Source organism: Trichoplusia ni, chromosome 8 (genome assembly GCF_003590095.1).
Source record: "Trichoplusia ni isolate ovarian cell line Hi5 chromosome 8, tn1, whole genome shotgun sequence".
Lineage (NCBI taxonomy): Eukaryota > Metazoa > Arthropoda > Insecta > Lepidoptera > Noctuidae > Trichoplusia > Trichoplusia ni.
Genome location: NC_039485.1, coordinates 9,088,278 through 9,106,906, shown reverse-complemented (window position 1 = coordinate 9,106,906; position 18,629 = coordinate 9,088,278). Strand labels below are relative to the sequence as shown.

Here is an 18,629-nt window from a genome sequence, read left to right as displayed (position 1 = left end):
CCGTAGTTTTTTCAAATAAAGCTAAACAAATGTAAGTTAATGGTGGCTGGAATGGCTAAAAGAGCCCAAGGTTAATTCAAAACCCGTCTTGATCAGTCTTCAAGTTTCTATAAGGACAAATGTACATTTATTCCAGGAAAATTGCATTATTTATGCAGTTCTGGTTGAGATAAACCTAACAAATTGTGCCAATTCTACGCGATCACCATCCAAGTATACGTACGACGCATGAACAGTTTCTCCCGTGTAACCTGTCCGAATGAATAACTACTTATCTATGTAGTTGCACTTGAGGGGCGACGGGAAAGTAAACACGGTTATTTACTCAACTTCCACATTTATTACGTTATATAGGTAAGTATGGACAGATATCTGATTAAGTTATTATTATAGTAGGTACATTAGAAATGTTAGGTCTGCGTAGTAAACTCTTGTCTATCCTATTAGGTTTCAATCTTGTAAATTGAGTTCATATTTTGTTGGTACTAAAATTCCAATATGGCGCCGCCATCAATCGTGCAACGTTTCGTTACATTCAAAAATTACTTGCGAGCGATTGAATCACGATTTCTATTCGAAGTATTTTGCAGTTTATCGAATAAAATGAGAGTAATCCTACGAAGTCGCGACACAATAGAGATGGGGAGGCATTCACAGTATTCAGTAAATCTTCGTATAGCGTGCGGTGTCAGATGCAAAGCGCTATGCGGGCCTGAATCGATGTTTAGCAAAAGCTGTATTCGATTATAGAAATGGGAATTGAGAATTAATACCATTGATTGTAAAACGATTTGAACTAGCAGGTCATTCAAATTTACTATGAAATACGGTATTCACGCTAAAATGCGGGCAGAAAATATAGGCGTTATATTTGAATGCCATAGCCCCAGTCAATTATAAATTTATATTGAACTCTACAAATTCATTGAAACTGCTTATTTATTATTAAACCAAAGAGCTTCCATTACATACGGAAACCATTAGAGCGCTCGAAAGTTTCCCACAAATACCTAGTATGAGTTATCTGTATTAGTTTCAAAGCCTACGTAGTTGGCGTGCTGTTCTAACGCACCTAACTCACTTAAGTGCGACAGGGTTTTGCACTCAAGAAAGAATGATTAATACAAGTTGGTCGAAACGAGAGGAACGAGTGGAATAACCCACGGGGCCCTTTCGAGGGGAAAAATGTATTTGTTCAGACGCCCATCTATCATACACCCTAGCTTCAGTCTACAAAGTTTAAGTTCGGAGCTATTTGTATTTACATAACCGAATATTGCAAATCTAATAGTCTGTGTTGTGGGTTGAAATTATCATAGAAATTGCAGTCCAACGAGGTTAGTTCTCTAGTGTATATATCTGGTAGGCGGATAAAATTTACAATTACTTACGTATTAAGTTGTAGTTTCGCAAAATACGTCTTCATCATTTTCTGCAACGCCTCTTTACATAGGCAAGTACTCAAATCAATCTAGCAATCATGTATCTAACGCAGGTTATATTTTATTGTAACATTGAGACTGTCTGGAGGTCGGTTAGTACAATGACAGGTGATCGCATTTTAAAAGTTTTAAAAATTAAATTTAAATTATACCTTAACCTGCGAGTATCGTCACTGTTAATGAACTTTGAAGTTATAAAGTAGTTTAAAAAAAATGTTGAATAGCGCATACTGCAGAGGTCTCAAAATACCAACTATTAGATCTTCGTTAAAACAGTTTTAGAATACACGATATTAAGTATATGGTCATACTAAATGCCAAAAAAAAAAAAGATACATTAAGCTTGTACCACTTAACCAAATTGTGGGAACTAAGATTTACCAAATGTACCTAGGTGTTGGTTGCCAATGTTAGTATTCTAAATAGGTACTCTTTATTTAAATTCAACAGATACTAAACAGTCAGATCATGAATAGGTCCTACATGACGGAAGAATTGAGTGCATACAAATCCTTTTTTTTAACAATAACGCGAGATAATCGCGGACGAACATACATAAAAACAATCGATCTGAAAACCTCGTTCGCTAAAAAACATCTTGAACTACATTTAAAATCTTTTCAAAGTACACAATAATTTGATTTTATTATTTAGGTATTAGTTTTAATAAATACTTGAAGATTGAAAACCGGTTCGAAAAAATAAGAGGTTCTCTTATGGTTGAGCACTACCATTAGTCCAAAAAAAATGTTAAGACACTTAGAATCGAGTTAAATATGTATGTATCCCTTTAATTAAAATACATTGCTGATGAGGACTTCTAAGGATACTACTAAAGCTCAAATTATAACCTATCTTGTTCGTGACATTGCTACACAACCACGAATGATAGAGACGCTTGCTTTATTTCCTTCCATTGTATGTGTTCTAGGCATTAGGTACAGTTGACGACTGTAGTATTTTCAATGTCAAAATATTTAGGTTTAAGGTTTATATTACTTGCCATGAATTAGATGACTAGTTTCTTTTGCAGTTATGGTTAAGTAACGTAGTTTGGAGTGCAGTGGATTTTTATTACCTAAAAATAAATAAGGAACTATTATTATCACGTCTCTCATCATACAGCTTCGATGTCTGAGCTTGACACATTTGATTTTTATGCAGATCGACAGCGACAGCGGGTAAACCTACCGCTTTTGGGGTTATGTGGATCCACCTCTTCAATAAACAAATACGTGACGTAATATTAGACGTGTTTCGTTTCGGACACATGTAAATGTACAACCTCTCGTGTGCTATAATTCACTCAAGACTTTCCTTACGTGTACAAAACTTTTTGCAGACGACTGTACATGAGGTACGTGATCACATCCCTATGAATATCTCGCAGCAAAACGTTGTGTATTCGGGTCGAGTACATGTTAATAAACAAGACATTTGTTTGATACCGTGCATATGCAAATACGGATACTTACTGAATATTTCTTGGTTCCATCTATTATTATACAAGAAGGAAATATTGTAATTATTCACGAAGAAAATGACTGACGATGTTGGCCTTTGGTAGACATTAGGTCAAGACTCACATACATTACAAAGGGGCACTTGGGCACTGTGTATTGGAACTTCCCAGAATGGAAACGCAGCTGTAGCTTTATGTCTTAGAAGGGGAAAAAAATATACACGTTTATATCATCCAACGAAACTATAGTTATAACCAAACTATAATTTACAAAAGAGCCACAAAATTTCACATTATTTTTAACCCAATAATTTGAGTCTCTTCTCAACTTTGAAAACAATCTTAGCAAATTAAATTCAAATTATAAGGTTCTTAGATTCATAATGTATTCGCTCTCAAAGCCCGACAAAACAATTACGAAACTTCTGATGTAGTAAAAATCACTCAACCAATTTAGTTGAGCGTTCAAAACACACTTAAAACATTTGACTACCAATTGCCCGTAATTTTAAACGTTGTTGGATTTTAATACGAGGTTTTACTTTTTTTCTCCCTCTCGTCTCCACTTGAGATAACGAAATAATACTTTGAATACATTTTGTCCTAAACATTCAAGGTTTAAGTATGGTAATGAGCAATCACAAACCACACCGAACAAGATAAAGCTTAAAATATCGTAGCTTTACTTAGGCTGGTAACACGGCATAATCCGTCTTCCTCCGTAGACAGTTTGTTTTAAACAAATAATGCCTTAATAAAGGTTCAAACAAAACGTTATGAATTACCCTTTGTGCTGAAATTTGTGAGCGTGGATCTATCTAAGCCGGGATTTGTGAACCTTTAAAGGAACTCAGAACTTACGACTAGATATTGGCATGATTTCTGACGAGTTTCTAAGTAAGAATATAATTAAATTTTATTCAAAAAACACGACACCCTACTACTACCCTACTACGAAAATTGTATCCTTGGTACGCGGGGCTCTCAAAAACATTGAAGTTGCACAAAGACAGCCAGACACAACAGATCAGAACAAGCATTCGCGGATTATACATGCTTGTCCTACATTGGCATATCAAACCCGAAATACATCAGTGTCTTCAACATGCAGTGGATTTGGCATGATTATCTTTATTATTTGGTTCTTATCATCCAGTCTGAAATGATAAGATCAGAACTGATTGGTTTGAAACCTTTGATCAAATAAGCTTATCATAAGGTTTTATGCTACATATGAATATTTATTTGCGCCATAGGGATATTTTTCAGGATTCGAATCTTAAGATTCGAGAAATATCCAAAAGCAGGTTCATACCTCATATATAGATATGAGGTTTTGGTAATAAAGAGGTTCCAATTACATGTTTTGTATGTATAGTGTCCTTGTGCTTTTCTACATACATAACACCGATTAATAAACTTCTATATAGCATCTTATTCGTAATCCACCCTAAAAATCCAGCCGTACACCGAAAGAATATTTATAAAAGACTTTGTATTGAGATCTGTCCCAAATTGCAGTATCCACAGATTGCGACTTTTTGAAGCTCATCAATGCTTTTTTGTAGCCTCACATCAGTGATTTGAAAAAGATACGGCTTTAGAATGATTGGAAACAAAATAGATCTAAAAGAGAAAACGTGAAAGAGAACCTTTGATGACTAGGCCTGTACATAAAAAGGTTTACATATAAAGTGATTTACAACCGCTGTTTTCTATCCGTTAAAGCAATTGCTTTTATAGGCTTTTGGGTTTATTTTGATGTTGAACTCAAAAATTATTTCATACAATATGTTATCTTTATCGATACTTAGAATTAATCAAATGCAAAAGATTTAAACATCCTTGCAAGAATAAATACGTAGGTAGATTCAACATCGAGTTGTTGCTGATAAGACAGAAATAGGTACATAACATTAAGGGAAAACAATATTTGTGTTTGCATCATTAACATGGTTGATCTATTCAACTCACTTATCGTACGCACGACTGCGAACAACGTTGATAATTTATGCGAAGAGTTCCGTTCAGAAGCCGTTGTCCGGAAAACATAAAAGCTTTTAACATCATTACAGCGTGCCCAAGTAATTTCAGCTGTGGTTCAAACGACGTTAGAATGAAATCTGAAGCTACAATATAAGAAATATTACGACTTAAAGCGCAAGAAGGCTGATAATATCACCCCATTAATAAGACTCTCACAAATATCGCAAAAATAGGGCCTAGTTTATTTGGGTCATAATGTATTTCATACGAATGGAATACCGACAGAGCAAAAACCATCAGGCCTCGTCTAAATTTATTCAGAAATCCTATAAAGTATAAGACTACATTAATAAATTCTGGAATGATTTCTAGGCAATACGCCAAAATAAAAATAGCTTTTGTAGAGTGACCGTAGAAAATTTACGCTTAATTTAGTAGAGGACTTAAAAGCGACTTTCACTTAGCACGCGTCAAGAGCTTCAGAACTATTAATCTTGGGGATGTTTCCCAAAACAATTTATTACTGTGGCACGTTAACCGTGGGGCCTGTAAATTGGGACGTGGAGATTAGGTGGGTCAGAAACTCGGAATATTCTAAACAAACAATCGAAGACATACCTACTATTGTGGAGTACGTGCGAAGCCTTTATTGTTCTAGAGCTTTCAAACAAAGGTTCGGATTACTTTGGATGACGGACAGGTAGGACGAACAAATGTAAGGAGTTCCCCTTCGTGCAAACAAGTTCTTGTGTTCAGCAAGTCATGTGCACGTAATTAAAGTTGCGTAATAAAACTTTGTGGATGCCCCATTTTCAGCGGTTACGGTATAGTTTTCTGAATGTTGTTCACTTAATTAATAATTTAAGTCTGGTAATCAGAGATTTTATTTATATAGTTTTACTATAATACCAACTGATAATTATAAGAGACAATAAGATCATGTTACTTAAAAGTATAATTTTAGGTTTTCAGTTTCTTGGCAACCCAGAAAAAAGCTAGTAATCCTTCGTTGTCCAAGTTTTAATAAATTGCATACATGCATAGTTACAAGTGCATGCATGATAACAAGCAGACTGCTCAACTAGCCGAATCTTTTATTCTGCTTCAGAATCTTAATAATCTAATATAATTTACTTAAAAGTTAACCTAACGAGAAGTTAGTAGCGTTGTATGGCCTTAAAATTCTTAAATTATCAAGCCAATAAATAACGAAAACCTTGGATTAAATTCACAGTGCGCTGCGGGAGATGAAGAATTCAGGTAATATTTTGAGCTTACTTAATTAATTTATGAGTTAAAGATTAAAGGGGCTGTGGCGTGATATTATGAAATATTTTTGTTAGTACTCAAAGCATGTACCACTGTATAATTTTCTTGAGTTCAAGGCCTTGAGACCTGAACTTTCATAGCCTTACGTAATCGAACTGCGTAGACTGCTAAAGCTTGTTATTTATAAGCGTGTGCTTACCTTAAAAGGATAAAAAGGTACTTTTCTTAAAAATAAAATGCTTCAAAAACGAATTTCAGTCCCTTTGACGTGAAACGGAGTGACCATTTAGGGAATCGTAGAGTTGGGTTGCTAACCGGCGACTTATAATACTTCCTAAAGACGAATTGCCTGAATATTCGATAGCACATAAAGAAACGATGAACATTCGATTGCGACTGCAAATAAAACACCGCGATCCCAAATCGAAGCTATAAATAGAACCAAAAAGAAATAAACTCATTCATAAATTTCTTAAAAGAAATGGTTTACCTTATTTCCAGAATTCAAACATTTAAACAGTCCAAATATTTTTTACAAAAAATAAAATTAACGAAAGTACCGCGCCTACCGTTGAAAATTAATCAAACGAACAATCTTCCAGCTCACAGCGTTTGAATTAGAAAAACTTTGTATCTATCACAAAGAGCACTTCAAAGGGGAGAAATGGAACAATAAAGAATTTTTTATTAACAATATTGTTAGTTATTAACTTGATTACACACTCAATGATGTCGGTTAACTCTTCGTTTAACTAAGCTTTCAAGGAGCTTATTGAGTTCCTTTCCTTATTAGTATTTTATTGGAGCTGCCTTAAAAGTTGTTTCTTTTTATATAATGAAAGTAAATGGTAGGAGTATACCTACTACTGACTGTTATCATTATGTTTAAAGAGTACTAGAAAGCATTCATTTCCTACTCATTCTGTTTTCAGTCAATAACTGACAAAAGACTAGAGCTTTTACCTGTAAAAACCTTATCTATGGATATTATAAGAACCGGTTCTCGAAGGTTCTCTCGACATGGGTTTTTGCCCAAAGTTTGACCAGTGACAAAAATCAAAACTACAACTAATTGCACATACTACTAAATACTTCATTAATAACAGCTTTTCTATGCTGACCACGTTCATTCACTACGCTGATGATTGAGCCAGCGACTAAGCCGGGGTTTTAATTAAGGCAGCACGGTGCGTTCCACAGTTAAAACAATGTCGCCTCACGATCCAGGTCACTCGCTTGCTCTAATACACTGCTCGTATATCACGTCTGGATAATAAATGTGTACTTCACTTATATGTGGACTTTTTTAGGATTCTTTTAAAGGAGCAATTAAGTGTTCTCCCAAAAAAATACGATTTCCTTATTCGACATTTCGGCAGTTATTACGACCTTTACCAAAGTACCCACATGGCCACAGAGTCCTGAAACGTAAAAAGTTCTGACAAGTGGAAACTCTCATCGCTCGGTACTGATTTAACATTTAAAAAGTTTTTATGCCCAACGTTAAATCCTTTTCAAACCCTTATTCGAAACGACGAAAACGACAATTATTAGGGGATAAATTAGATGTTCCTAAGATAATCTAATTAAATATCTTGGTACTAAAGGCTATATTATATCATACAACTTCGTTAAATACTCCAGGTAATTTTCTTTGCGGGAAAACGACAGTAAAACTTCAAGGACTTACGAATCACTGAACAATTGTCATTGGATTACCTCTTAAACAGATAATTAAAACAAACAAAGAGTTTACTTACAGCTTCGTTGGACAGAAACTCAATAAATACGTGAAACGGATCGTGAAACTTGTACCTAAAGGTGGATTTATAGTAAAGAAAGCGGGCGTCCAATAAGAGTCCGGGCAGAATAATGGCTTATTCAAATTAACTGCGGAAAAACCGCAGTTTGGAAAACGCTCTTAGCGGGAGGAACACCTGCTCTCGCTTTACCTTTTTTGTAACCTTGTATACCGATGCAGGTACTTGAGGAGTCTGAAGATACTTATAGAAGAGGAAGCATTATACTCAACTGCTTTGGTTATCTCACAAAAAAAAACAAGGTTGCCTTGTGAGATTACCAGACAGAGAAAGATCTTGTTTTCTAGATCAGAATTAGTATACGGTGGATAGCTTATTCTTAGGGCAGTCGCGCTCTTTCTATTAAAAAAAATATTTTAAATCAAGTCTCAAGTTATAAAAAATCGTTTTCTTAAAATGAATTAAGCTTTATAATAAGCTTAACGAAAAAACAAATCAATTTCCACCTATCTATCTTCTGAACAATTTGTGCCATAAAATAACTACAGCGAGTTTCCGCCCAGAAATAGGATTGCCTGCTATATTTCAAATCTGGGATTCGTAATTGAGAACTAACCGTGCTGCTCATGAGAGCAGAACGGTTTAGAAGCGAGGCCAGTGCCGAAATGTCCTGCCAACATGCCAGCCGTATATTAATTATACAAAGTAGATCAATATCGACCTATACAGACATTCGAGTTTAGTTAATTAAACCTTAAATCAATAACTTCAAAGACCAAAAATCATAATGTGAAAATTGTATGCCTTTTTACTCACAGGCCGTTTTATAATTAAAAATGTAGGTAGATACACCATGTTTTCATTACATTACAGTATATCAAAAACTCATTAATCCGAACACATCGACGCAATTATCAGATCATTCTCATGCAGAATGACCCCCAGTGAACGATATTTAATATGTTTAATTAAAAACATAAACATACCTTATTTAAGGTTCGAATAAACTGGTAAAAATGTAATAAAATAACGTTGGTGTGTTCTGGTTGTTTTAAGACTCGGTTGGGATAGCTGTGGGTCTACCACATTCTCCATTTTAAAGAAGGGCATACAGTTGTGGAAGAGAGATATTGTTATAAGCCTTGTAGTGTATCGTCTTGCTTCCGCAAGTACAAGAGTCATACTTGAGGTGGTGTCTTCTCTCGCACATCCTAGCAATTTGCACATTGAAAGGAATTCTAATAATATTCCAGGTACGATTCATGAGCGCACTGACTTTGATACGGCGACCTCGAGCTGGCGAAATGTATCGCACGTGCTGGGGAAGACAGGTTTTAGTTCGGCGAAAACTATATTTATCATTGCAACCTATTGATAGATATTAAACACAAACCTATCATTTATATTGCTTACAAATTAAATATAAGGATACATTAGTTGATAGCCAACATTTTTAGAAATGTATTAATGATTTTAGTATGTAAACAAAAAATTTCAAAACAAAAACCTTTTTACAAAAAAATGGTGTAATTTAGATATTACGAATGCAAATGCATTATTGCACATCAGCAGTAACCGTTACTTCATCTTATATCTAACTCATATTTATTCAACGTCAAAAATGCGTACGACACACATGCAGAATGTTCCTTAAAACATTTTTTTATTGTTATTTTCAAATACCTGCCGTAAACGAATAGGCGTATGGTCGTTAACTCAGAACAAAGTTCTCCGCTTTCTAAGTGCTCTGTAAAGAAGAAACGGAGTAGCAACCTAGAAAGCATAGCACGCTGTCACCTCTTTTACAATATAATACAAAATGATTACATAGGTACATACCTACGTATGTTTTTTTTAGGGAACTGAAATAAAATAACACAAAGTTAAGGGATGGTGGAGTATGGACGACCGGTCACCACAAGCAGCGCCCGTTTATGAGCATGCTGCATGATGCAAGGGTCAGCCCTCGTATCCTCGCAACATAAGAGGTTCTAGTCATGACCCGAGGCTCGACCCAAGACGCGGGTAATACAATGTGATTGTATAGTTTTAAAATAAAATGATATTGGCACGTAATAACGGTCATACTTTTAGCACATACACCTACATCACTACTGTCCAGGCAGATCCCCGACAAATATTTGTCGCGCGCAAACCTACGAGTCTTAATACTTAAGCTATCGATATACTCCGCCATCAAATAACAAGTAGAGATGTATCGCGTTACGAGTATTATCGTTCCTTTTACAAAGAATTCAAAGGCTAAGAGAAGGTTTAGCGAAATACAAACGACGATCCAAATAACTGAATACGCATCGCATTCATAATTCAGTCGATTATTCATTTTTCAATAAATAAGATCAGAACCACGGGCTGAGATCAAATTAACAATAAATTACGCGCCCCTAATGCTTTATGTCATTAAGGAGTAATTAATCAAAAAGGCAAAAATGAATGGCAAAAAATTACGACATTCGGACGCCGATATTTGTCGTTAATTTTTTTTCTCATCAATATTGGATTGAATAAGTAATTGTGTTTTCGAAATAAAATTCTAAATATAATAATATATTAATTCTTCAAGATTAAAAGTAATCTTAAGGATAACAACAATAAAGAATTGAAAGGATGATACATTTTAAATTGTGGGGTGGGAATTATTTACTAAATATTCATGCTTCTATCAGATAATTTTAAAGCTTTATTAATATGTTAAAGTTAAGCTTAGTATTACAGTGATGTATATAATCTAGTTTTGAGCATCCAAACTTGGGATTGTGAAACTGCCTTTCAATAGAAAGTGGTACACAACAAAGGTTGATACTCCTTACATAGGTATGTAGGCACAAGAAACTGACCAGTTCACAACAGTTTTTTTCAATAAGTCAAAACTAAATAAAAAAAATTGACCTTATGAGAATGGAAATAAAATTTTTAGGATTGTTTATGGTTACTTTGTTACCATGTTTCCGTGTTAGATATACAACCCACACAATTTCCTAGTATTACTTTCCTTTTTGCTGCACTAATATTAATTTAATATTATTATTATTTTAAAACACTATGACTACTCACATGTATTTTGGACAAATAACTTGTTTTGCTGTATCAAAAAATATATTGGATGATCTTTAAACCTAAAGGAGTCTATTTCACTCATAGTAATTACTTTTTGGTTCCAAAAACGATATAGGTATATAATTAATTTGTTAAGAAAGATGGTTTCATTTTGATTATTATTTATAATGTTTGTTATGGAACTATTGTTATCTTAATATGTCAAGTTGCAAATAAAATGTTTAATAATAAAAAAATTCAATCATGATTGTAAGAAATAATTTACAATGGAGGTAGGCACAAAAATATACATACAAGAAAAAACTTTATGAAATTTATTCAGTGGTCTCAAACATACAATTCAAATTATAATCACATATAAATGTTTGTTAACAGCTTCGCATTATGAACACATGGAATCTTCAAATATTTTCTCAGTCAAGTCAATCTGACATCATGTTTTTGAACAAACTAATTATATAATATATATCTAAACAAAGAGTCTATCACAACTATAGCATGTGAACAAATAAATTAAAATTATTTCTTATTCATAAGTCTTTTTGATTTATTGAAATATTCAAATCTATTTTGCACAGGTTTATCCTATTAGAAAGTTGCTTCTCAATTGCAAACAATAAATGGGTTGGCATCTTGTAGCAGGTTATTAAGAAAGATTAAACATAAACCTATAGAAATATTACTGTATCGTAACCAATTTAACCAATAAAACATAAGTTTTCTAATATCGATCGGCTGTGTGTCAGTCTGCGATAGAATTCAAGCTGTGTTCGACTTACCTAACGATGTGTCGCCACACCGTACACCTTTACGATCTCTCGTCCAGTTGTCCTCAATAACAATTCAGAGTTCCACTTAAAAACAATTGCACAACGCACAATTCAAATTCGCCGATTTTTTTTGTTTTTATAAAATCCGATTCACCGAAACAACTCACTTGCGAAAAACGAAAACGTCTAAGATGGCGCCACTATACAAATATTCTGACATAAGAACGACTGTTGCCAGACTATAATAACTTCAGTGTAGTAGTTTTGAATTTGAATGTCAATTTACTTTTCACTAATATCAATGCATTGCCGTTGACTAAATCTTATTGAAATGTGTTAAATAATACTCTGAAAAATATTTTAACGACTTTTTAATAAAATACTTTTAATGTAGATACAATTTCATTATTCTTCTATTGTAGGAAATTCCTTAGTTTTTGTACACTTATTTTTATTAAAAACTGTGTTACCCCGGCAAAATTCAAGAGTAGGTAATTCAATTAAAAAATATTATGTTCTTAATCTAATAAATGCATATAAAAATAAATAACTAACATTACATACACTACTTTATCTACATTATTCTACAATATGCATGCTTACGGTTTTCGGTTTTTATTAAAATCTGATTAAAAATAACAAAAAAGTGTTTTACTTTACTACTCTAACTCCACTAACGTAGCTGATATTTTTCATACCAGAAGATACAAAAATAGTTAATAAAATTCAGTCTATAAAGTGAACTACCGTTCTTACAAATGCCATGATTATGCCATTCTTAAACTAAATATATGGTCCTACATATCTGAATTATCAGTACAAGCAATAACCAATGAGATTTAGATAAAATATTACAAAATTCTTCATGCAAAGTCCACCCCAGTATCAAGTAAATCTCTGATAAGGACGGTCGCCTTTCGCGGCAAGATACGTAAGAGATGTCCTAAGTACAAAAGGTGCTTAGGAACTGATGCTTCAAAATAGTTTCTGCGAACACTTTCTAGTATTGATTTGGCTGCTTTGCTTGGAGTTATTGTGCCAAAGTAGCTTGGTATCCTGAAAGAGAGAAAAAAAACAATTAAAACGATGCGGTAAAATAAGGCCATAATATTATTATACCCTTAACATAGATGGCTTACGTACGATAAAAATCCTACCCATCTCCAAAATGCTTATTTTGATGCCCCTTACATAATATTTATGATAACTTTATACCTGTTTAACATAATTACTTCCCAATTACTTACTAACAAACTAAATATGTCTGTCAGTATTAAAGCATAATTTGTCAGGCACCAAATAGTATTATGACCAACCTTAACTTAATATTAGCACTCTCATCACTGACGACAAACGGATAGATATGAGTAAGCGTAACATGTACTCCATCAATCTTGTTCACCCGGAGGTCTTCAGTCAAGGACTCAGCTAGGCCCTGGACAGCAAACTGAGCAACACTCAATGGCATCTGGTCCTTTATATAGCTCAGTCCGGCCACTGAAGTCAATGCTACTATATGCCCATGGTTCTTAGCCTTCATGTCAGGTAGGAAGTGGTCTATGAACTGAAAACAATAATTCATATATATTCAGACAAAACAACACCCTGATGTTATCTGTGTATTATCAGTAACCTTGACCTGAAGTATCCGTTTTAAGTTAAGTATTATATATCATGGTAAGATTAGGGGACCCCTTTGCTTGGCAAAGTAACAGAAAAAATCAGACACAGAAAAATCTGCCAGACAGATTTGTGAATTTAAACTATCCCGGTCGCCAAATATATTATAAATATTTTATTGGCCCAGCCTTTTAAGAGGAGTCAAACTAAATGCGGTGTGCAAATAAATAAATATATTTAGATAAAGATATAATACTAACCCAGAAATAAGATGTTAGTGTAACATCTAATGTATCATGTATATCCTGAGGTGGTTGAGTCATCAAGGATCTGGGACTCGGTATTCCACAGCAATAGAACAACATGCTCACAAACCCAACATCTTTCTTCAGCTGAGCTGCCAACATCTGAACATTCTCTTTCTTAGTAATATCACAGGTGTAACCAACAGCAGAACCTCCTTTACTTTTAATACATTCTATAGTGGAATCATTAGAAGTACTGTTCTTGTCTACACATAAGACAATTGCACCAAGATCAGCTAGTTGTATGGCAATTTCACGACCCACTCCACGGCCAGAACCGATCACCTGAAATTGGAAATATTACTAATTAGTTAACCAAAATATAGGTAAAAAACTTACACAACATAATCTGCATGCATAAAAAAATCTTATCTATGTGATGAAAGCTTTCCCAGCCTATAATTCATTATGATTGATTTATTTACATAATTCACTTACTATGAGATAACAAGAGAGTTGTGCATGTATGACAAAATGCATGTTTCTCATATTTTTAAGTAATAAATAAAAAACACTTACCAGTGCAGTTTCAAGTCTTACTGATTTTAATGGTGGAGGCCTGAACAGCTCATAAACAGCTTGTAAAATTGCACACACAGCATTAAACACCACCCATGCTATATCCACCATCAATATGCAAAAGGAATAAAGTCTTAGCAACATCTTGATTGGGAAAACAACATTCAACAGAATTCCCAGTAGGTTATTAAATAATTTAGTTTCCTGTAAAGCAATAACATACAATATCATTTCAATTCATGGTAGAAGAATAGTAACGATAAATACTCCAAATCAGATATCAACTTACCATTTAATTGATCCGAAAATAAAGTTCGTTTTAAAATAATTCCAGATACCGGCAAACAAAAAATCTCAACTAAAACTTTGCGTATGTTATTGCACTCATGACAAGAAATGTGTTATTCTGAAAAAGTGATGAGATGCACAAAAAATATATATTTTAAAATAATGAACTTGCACTTTTAACGTAATTTCAACGCAACTAAAAATGTTGAATTGAGCCAACATGGATACAACAATAATGGTAAATAATTAAATGATAATGACCGGTACTAGATAATGGTGCGATAACATAAGATATTCAGTCAAAGTCATCGTTTGGTTCATGAAATGTTTACATGGTAGATACTAGTAGCACTGATAACGAAACAGTTGATACACGCATGTCTCATGGCATATTATGTCGATGTCGTAATTTGACATGGTATTGTATTCAGTACCCTTCAATTTTCTTGGGCATTGAGAAATGACAACATTTTTCTCATCCCTATCAGTTTTAAATATTCATTCATGCATTTCATTTGTGCATTTGATCTTTTTGCCAACTGACTATTCCTTTTAAATTACATTTAAAAATATAATGCTCGAGGAATAGAGAATCGTGGACTGCTTAAAATAAATATGTAGTTAGTAACAGTTGACGTGAAACCGAAAATTGGAAATATTAAAAATTTAAAATACTATTAGAAGTACAGTAGAAAACAATTTACGATTAGTGGCAGCACTCTTGTAGTTCAGAAAATTAATAATGTCAATGATAATTTAATATTTTGAAAAACAGAAATGTACCTATCATATTTCTGGAACTGTCTTACAATGCAACTTGTAAACTCTTTTTAAAGTGATTCAACTAAAAATTTAGTATATTATGTACGTTACGGTAATCTGATTATGAGGTTCGTTCTGAAATGAGCCCACAGACAGATGATAAGAGTTTGACGTTATCATAGTTTGAGTTTTGATAACTTAAGTCAAACCCGTCAAACCTCTGTCTACGAGTCAAAAAAAAACAAAATCGACGGTCGACAAGCTAAGCTACTCTCGTTTGGGTAAAATTTTATAGCTGTACAGAGTGAACACATGAAGTAAGAATACAGACTGAAAAAAAACCATAAATATGGCGTTTGTTTATCAAGGGGATCCAGAATTAGATTCTAAATCAAAAAAAGGTGCGTTGTAGAAAACTCTTCAAATTTGGTATTGTTTTATCTGATTCTGTGGACAGTTTTCTATTATGATAATTCAATTACAGCCGCAGAACGGATATCAGAAAATATGCATATAGTAGCGAATGAACCATCATTAGCCTTGTATAGACTTCAGGAACATGTTAGAAAAGCATTACCGCCAATGGTCGAAAGACGAGTTGAAGTGACAAAGTTGCAACACGAATTACAAGGAAGGTGCTATGATGTGGAGTATGCTCTCAGGTTTGTAAAGTTGATCCATTCTTTTGATACATCAATACCTTTAAGCGCTAAATAATTAGTTACCTAGTATAAACAACTAGCTGTTGCCCTTGCTGTTGCATATTATATACCTATATGTATATACAAAGTTTCTGATTTTCTATTGTATTTGTACATATGATGAACCTTTGCATAATTGGACCCACTTACTGCTCAAGCCCTGTTAAATCTTCACTCCTGTAAAACATATAAACTGATTTTTATTTATGATTTTTGTTTCTCATTCCAGTGCTGTTAAATCAATGGATGCTGCAGTAACCAGTTTTAAGAACATACAAGAAATGTTAAAGCAATCAATATTTTTAAAGCAACAGTTAAAATATGAGGAAGCTAGGCGAAATAAAAAAGATTCTAATTCTGTTTACAAACGTCTCTCTGCTCACATTGTACTTGACCTGCCGGACCTGTCAGAGTTCTCTATGGTTAGGGAGACTACGAGTAGGATTGAGAATATGATGGCGCAAGCCAGGGGCTCCTCTGTCGAGCTCCACAGATCTCATACAACATTGCACTGAGCTGCGACTTTCAAAAGAAAACATGTCAGTATTAGTTAGACTGTAGGGGCTTCCGTGTTTTATTGTATCTCATTAATATTTAAGATATTACTTGAACAGAATCAATTTATATTAAGCAATTATAACACTTAATGAATCTATCTAGAAAAAACACATTTTCATATCAGGCTGTGTACCTACCTCACAGCGGCACTGTTAATTGTGTACAGTCCACTTTATTGCACAGCCTAGTCTACACTTGAATGTAAAGCATGGCTTTATGTGTACTCTTAGAACCTTTACATTAGGAATACAGTATTAAGAATAATTAGGATATTACACACAACTCTGACTTTCTAGATGCCAGCTGAATAGTCAACTCACAAAGAAATTATTATGAGGATGTTCAAATAATGGAATTTTGCAATCATTCATGTAATTATTTCTTTTCTGGTTGTAATGGTATAAAAATGTAATTCAGCTGTATGCTCTAGTCATTATTATGTTGGGATATTTGGGATGTCATAAATAACTGGTAATGGGTATGGTGAAATCATTTATCATGAATATTTAGAATTAATTAATTAACCGAGGTTTATAGAATTCAAAATTCGTTTTTATTTTGTACAAATCCATGTACCAAAGAGTGTCTTTGGTACATGGAATTTTATATTGTTGTTATTTTGTTGTATTTTTCAATGATGTACTTACTGCTTTCAATTGTACAAGAATTTTGAATTCTAATGTTGCATTAACATTCTTGCCAGTTTTTACTCCCACTGCTATATCTTAAATCAAACATAACAGTTGTTGAGGTGAACAGTGTGGTGCTAGTGCACTCTATGTCATTGTTTTAAGAGTAGTATCTCTCTTATAGGTATGTAGTAATTAATATATTTTTGGAGGTGGTGGTAGGACTACTCACTAATATGATGTAGTGGTCAGTCATTGTCTCTTTCTGTTAAATAATGCTTTGTATAATTATAATTGATCAGTATTTAAATGGAAGGTTCAGTGAAAACATCTGTTTGTGTGTCTTTAAATAAAATATCTTTCACCTAGTTTGCTTCTTATGCTTTCTGCTAAATTCATTTTCCATGTTTAATAACCCATGAAATACAATATGAAAGCTAACTAACTGGTTACAATCGTACCTTGTTATTGCAATCATAATTAAGTAACAAAATATGTTTACCTGCAACAACTATAACCTTGAAAGATTGATCTATGTTACTTTAATTAATATAACATTGTACCTACTGCTAAATTGGCAGTAAACATTGCAACAGTCAAAAAGGTCTTATATTGGTGATTGGCTATGAACCTATGGTTTATAACAAACTAACCTTAAAAATGAAACTGTATTCTACAATAACAACTTTTATTACATGCACATAAACTAACATTGATCAGTTTGCTTGCTTTTCATTGTGACTAAACTCTTTTGTCTTATATACGGTGGTTGGTAGATGCTGGACCAATGGACGAGTGTTTTGATAAGTAAGACAGGTAAGCTACTCGGAGAATTCAGACTGCTTCACAAAAGCAATAAACAGCAGCAAATTCATTAGTTGCTGTAGTCTATCATAGCAGATCTTACAACGGAGGAAAACTACAGCAAAGGCGATCACGCTTCATCACAGGAAAACATCGGCAAGGAATGAATGATTATGAATTACTTTTCTAACGCATTCCACGTATTATTATCGTTACCTATGATTCCTATGAACACTCTTCGCCACTAGATAAGATGTCTATATACTAGCTAAGAAATGTAAGTATAGATATTGAATGTATGAATGTAAATGAATAATAATTAGTAGGTAAGTATTATAATTAATGATAGCCCAAATGAATCGGCATGAGTTGGAAATATTTTTCATGACATCTCTGCAGCTCTGTAAAGAAGTTGATTCGACTCGCGATCCATGGCATGGCAAGGAACATATTTAGATACTCTAGCATAATGGTGACTGCGGTCGAGACGGAATCTAGTCAGCTATCCCAATAAATACATGAGAATTAACCGTTTAAAAAAATAAATTACGAAACCGCCACACGAAAATTAGTATACCTAAGCAATGATATTGTTACGTAAGTATTTCCAGTTACCATCTAATCTAATCTATCCTTACTATGGTAAAATGCCCTTTTGGCGTCAATTGATAACCCT

The 18,629-nt window shown here is 33.6% G+C and overlaps 2 protein-coding genes across 2 annotated transcripts; one reads left to right on the top strand and one right to left on the bottom strand.

Moving 5' to 3' along the window:
* Positions 1 to 12,121: 12,121 nt before the first annotated feature.
* LOC113496357 (epidermal retinol dehydrogenase 2-like) lies at positions 12,122 to 14,953 on the bottom strand. Its single transcript, XM_026875541.1, has 6 exons — positions 14,761 to 14,953; positions 14,501 to 14,617; positions 14,212 to 14,415; positions 13,648 to 13,977; positions 13,084 to 13,331; positions 12,122 to 12,823 (listed from the first exon to the last, which is right to left on the bottom strand). Exons 2-6 carry the CDS (start codon positions 14,501 to 14,503, stop codon positions 12,631 to 12,633), a joined length of 978 nt encoding a protein of 325 aa, XP_026731342.1. The 5' UTR covers positions 14,504 to 14,617; positions 14,761 to 14,953; the 3' UTR covers positions 12,122 to 12,630.
* Positions 14,954 to 15,446: 493 nt separating this feature from the next.
* Positions 15,447 to 17,517, top strand: LOC113496358 (BLOC-1-related complex subunit 8 homolog). Its single transcript, XM_026875543.1, has 3 exons — positions 15,447 to 15,662; positions 15,746 to 15,923; positions 16,192 to 17,517. Exons 1-3 carry the CDS (start codon positions 15,611 to 15,613, stop codon positions 16,475 to 16,477), a joined length of 516 nt encoding a protein of 171 aa, XP_026731344.1. The 5' UTR covers positions 15,447 to 15,610; the 3' UTR covers positions 16,478 to 17,517.
* The last annotated feature ends 1,112 nt before the right edge of the window (positions 17,518 to 18,629 follow it).

What these genes read in the sequence shown, in the direction of transcription:
- LOC113496357 (XM_026875541.1), bottom strand. An exon ending in TAAGACTTGAAACTGCACTG is followed by an intron (nt 13,978 to 14,211) that starts GTAAGTGTTTTT and finishes TTCCAATTTCAG; the next exon opens with GTGATCGGTTCTGGCCGTGG. An exon ending in AGTGCTAATATTAAGTTAAG is followed by an intron (nt 12,824 to 13,083) that starts GTTGGTCATAAT and finishes TCTCTCTTTCAG; the next exon opens with GATACCAAGCTACTTTGGCA.
- LOC113496358 (XM_026875543.1), top strand. Translation starts at nt 15,611, where the DNA reads ATGGCGTTTGTTTATCAAGGGGATCCAGAATTAGATTCTAAATCAAAA. An exon ending in AGATTCTAAATCAAAAAAAG is followed by an intron (nt 15,663 to 15,745) that starts GTGCGTTGTAGA and finishes ATTCAATTACAG; the next exon opens with CCGCAGAACGGATATCAGAA. An exon ending in GATGTGGAGTATGCTCTCAG is followed by an intron (nt 15,924 to 16,191) that starts GTTTGTAAAGTT and finishes TTCTCATTCCAG; the next exon opens with TGCTGTTAAATCAATGGATG.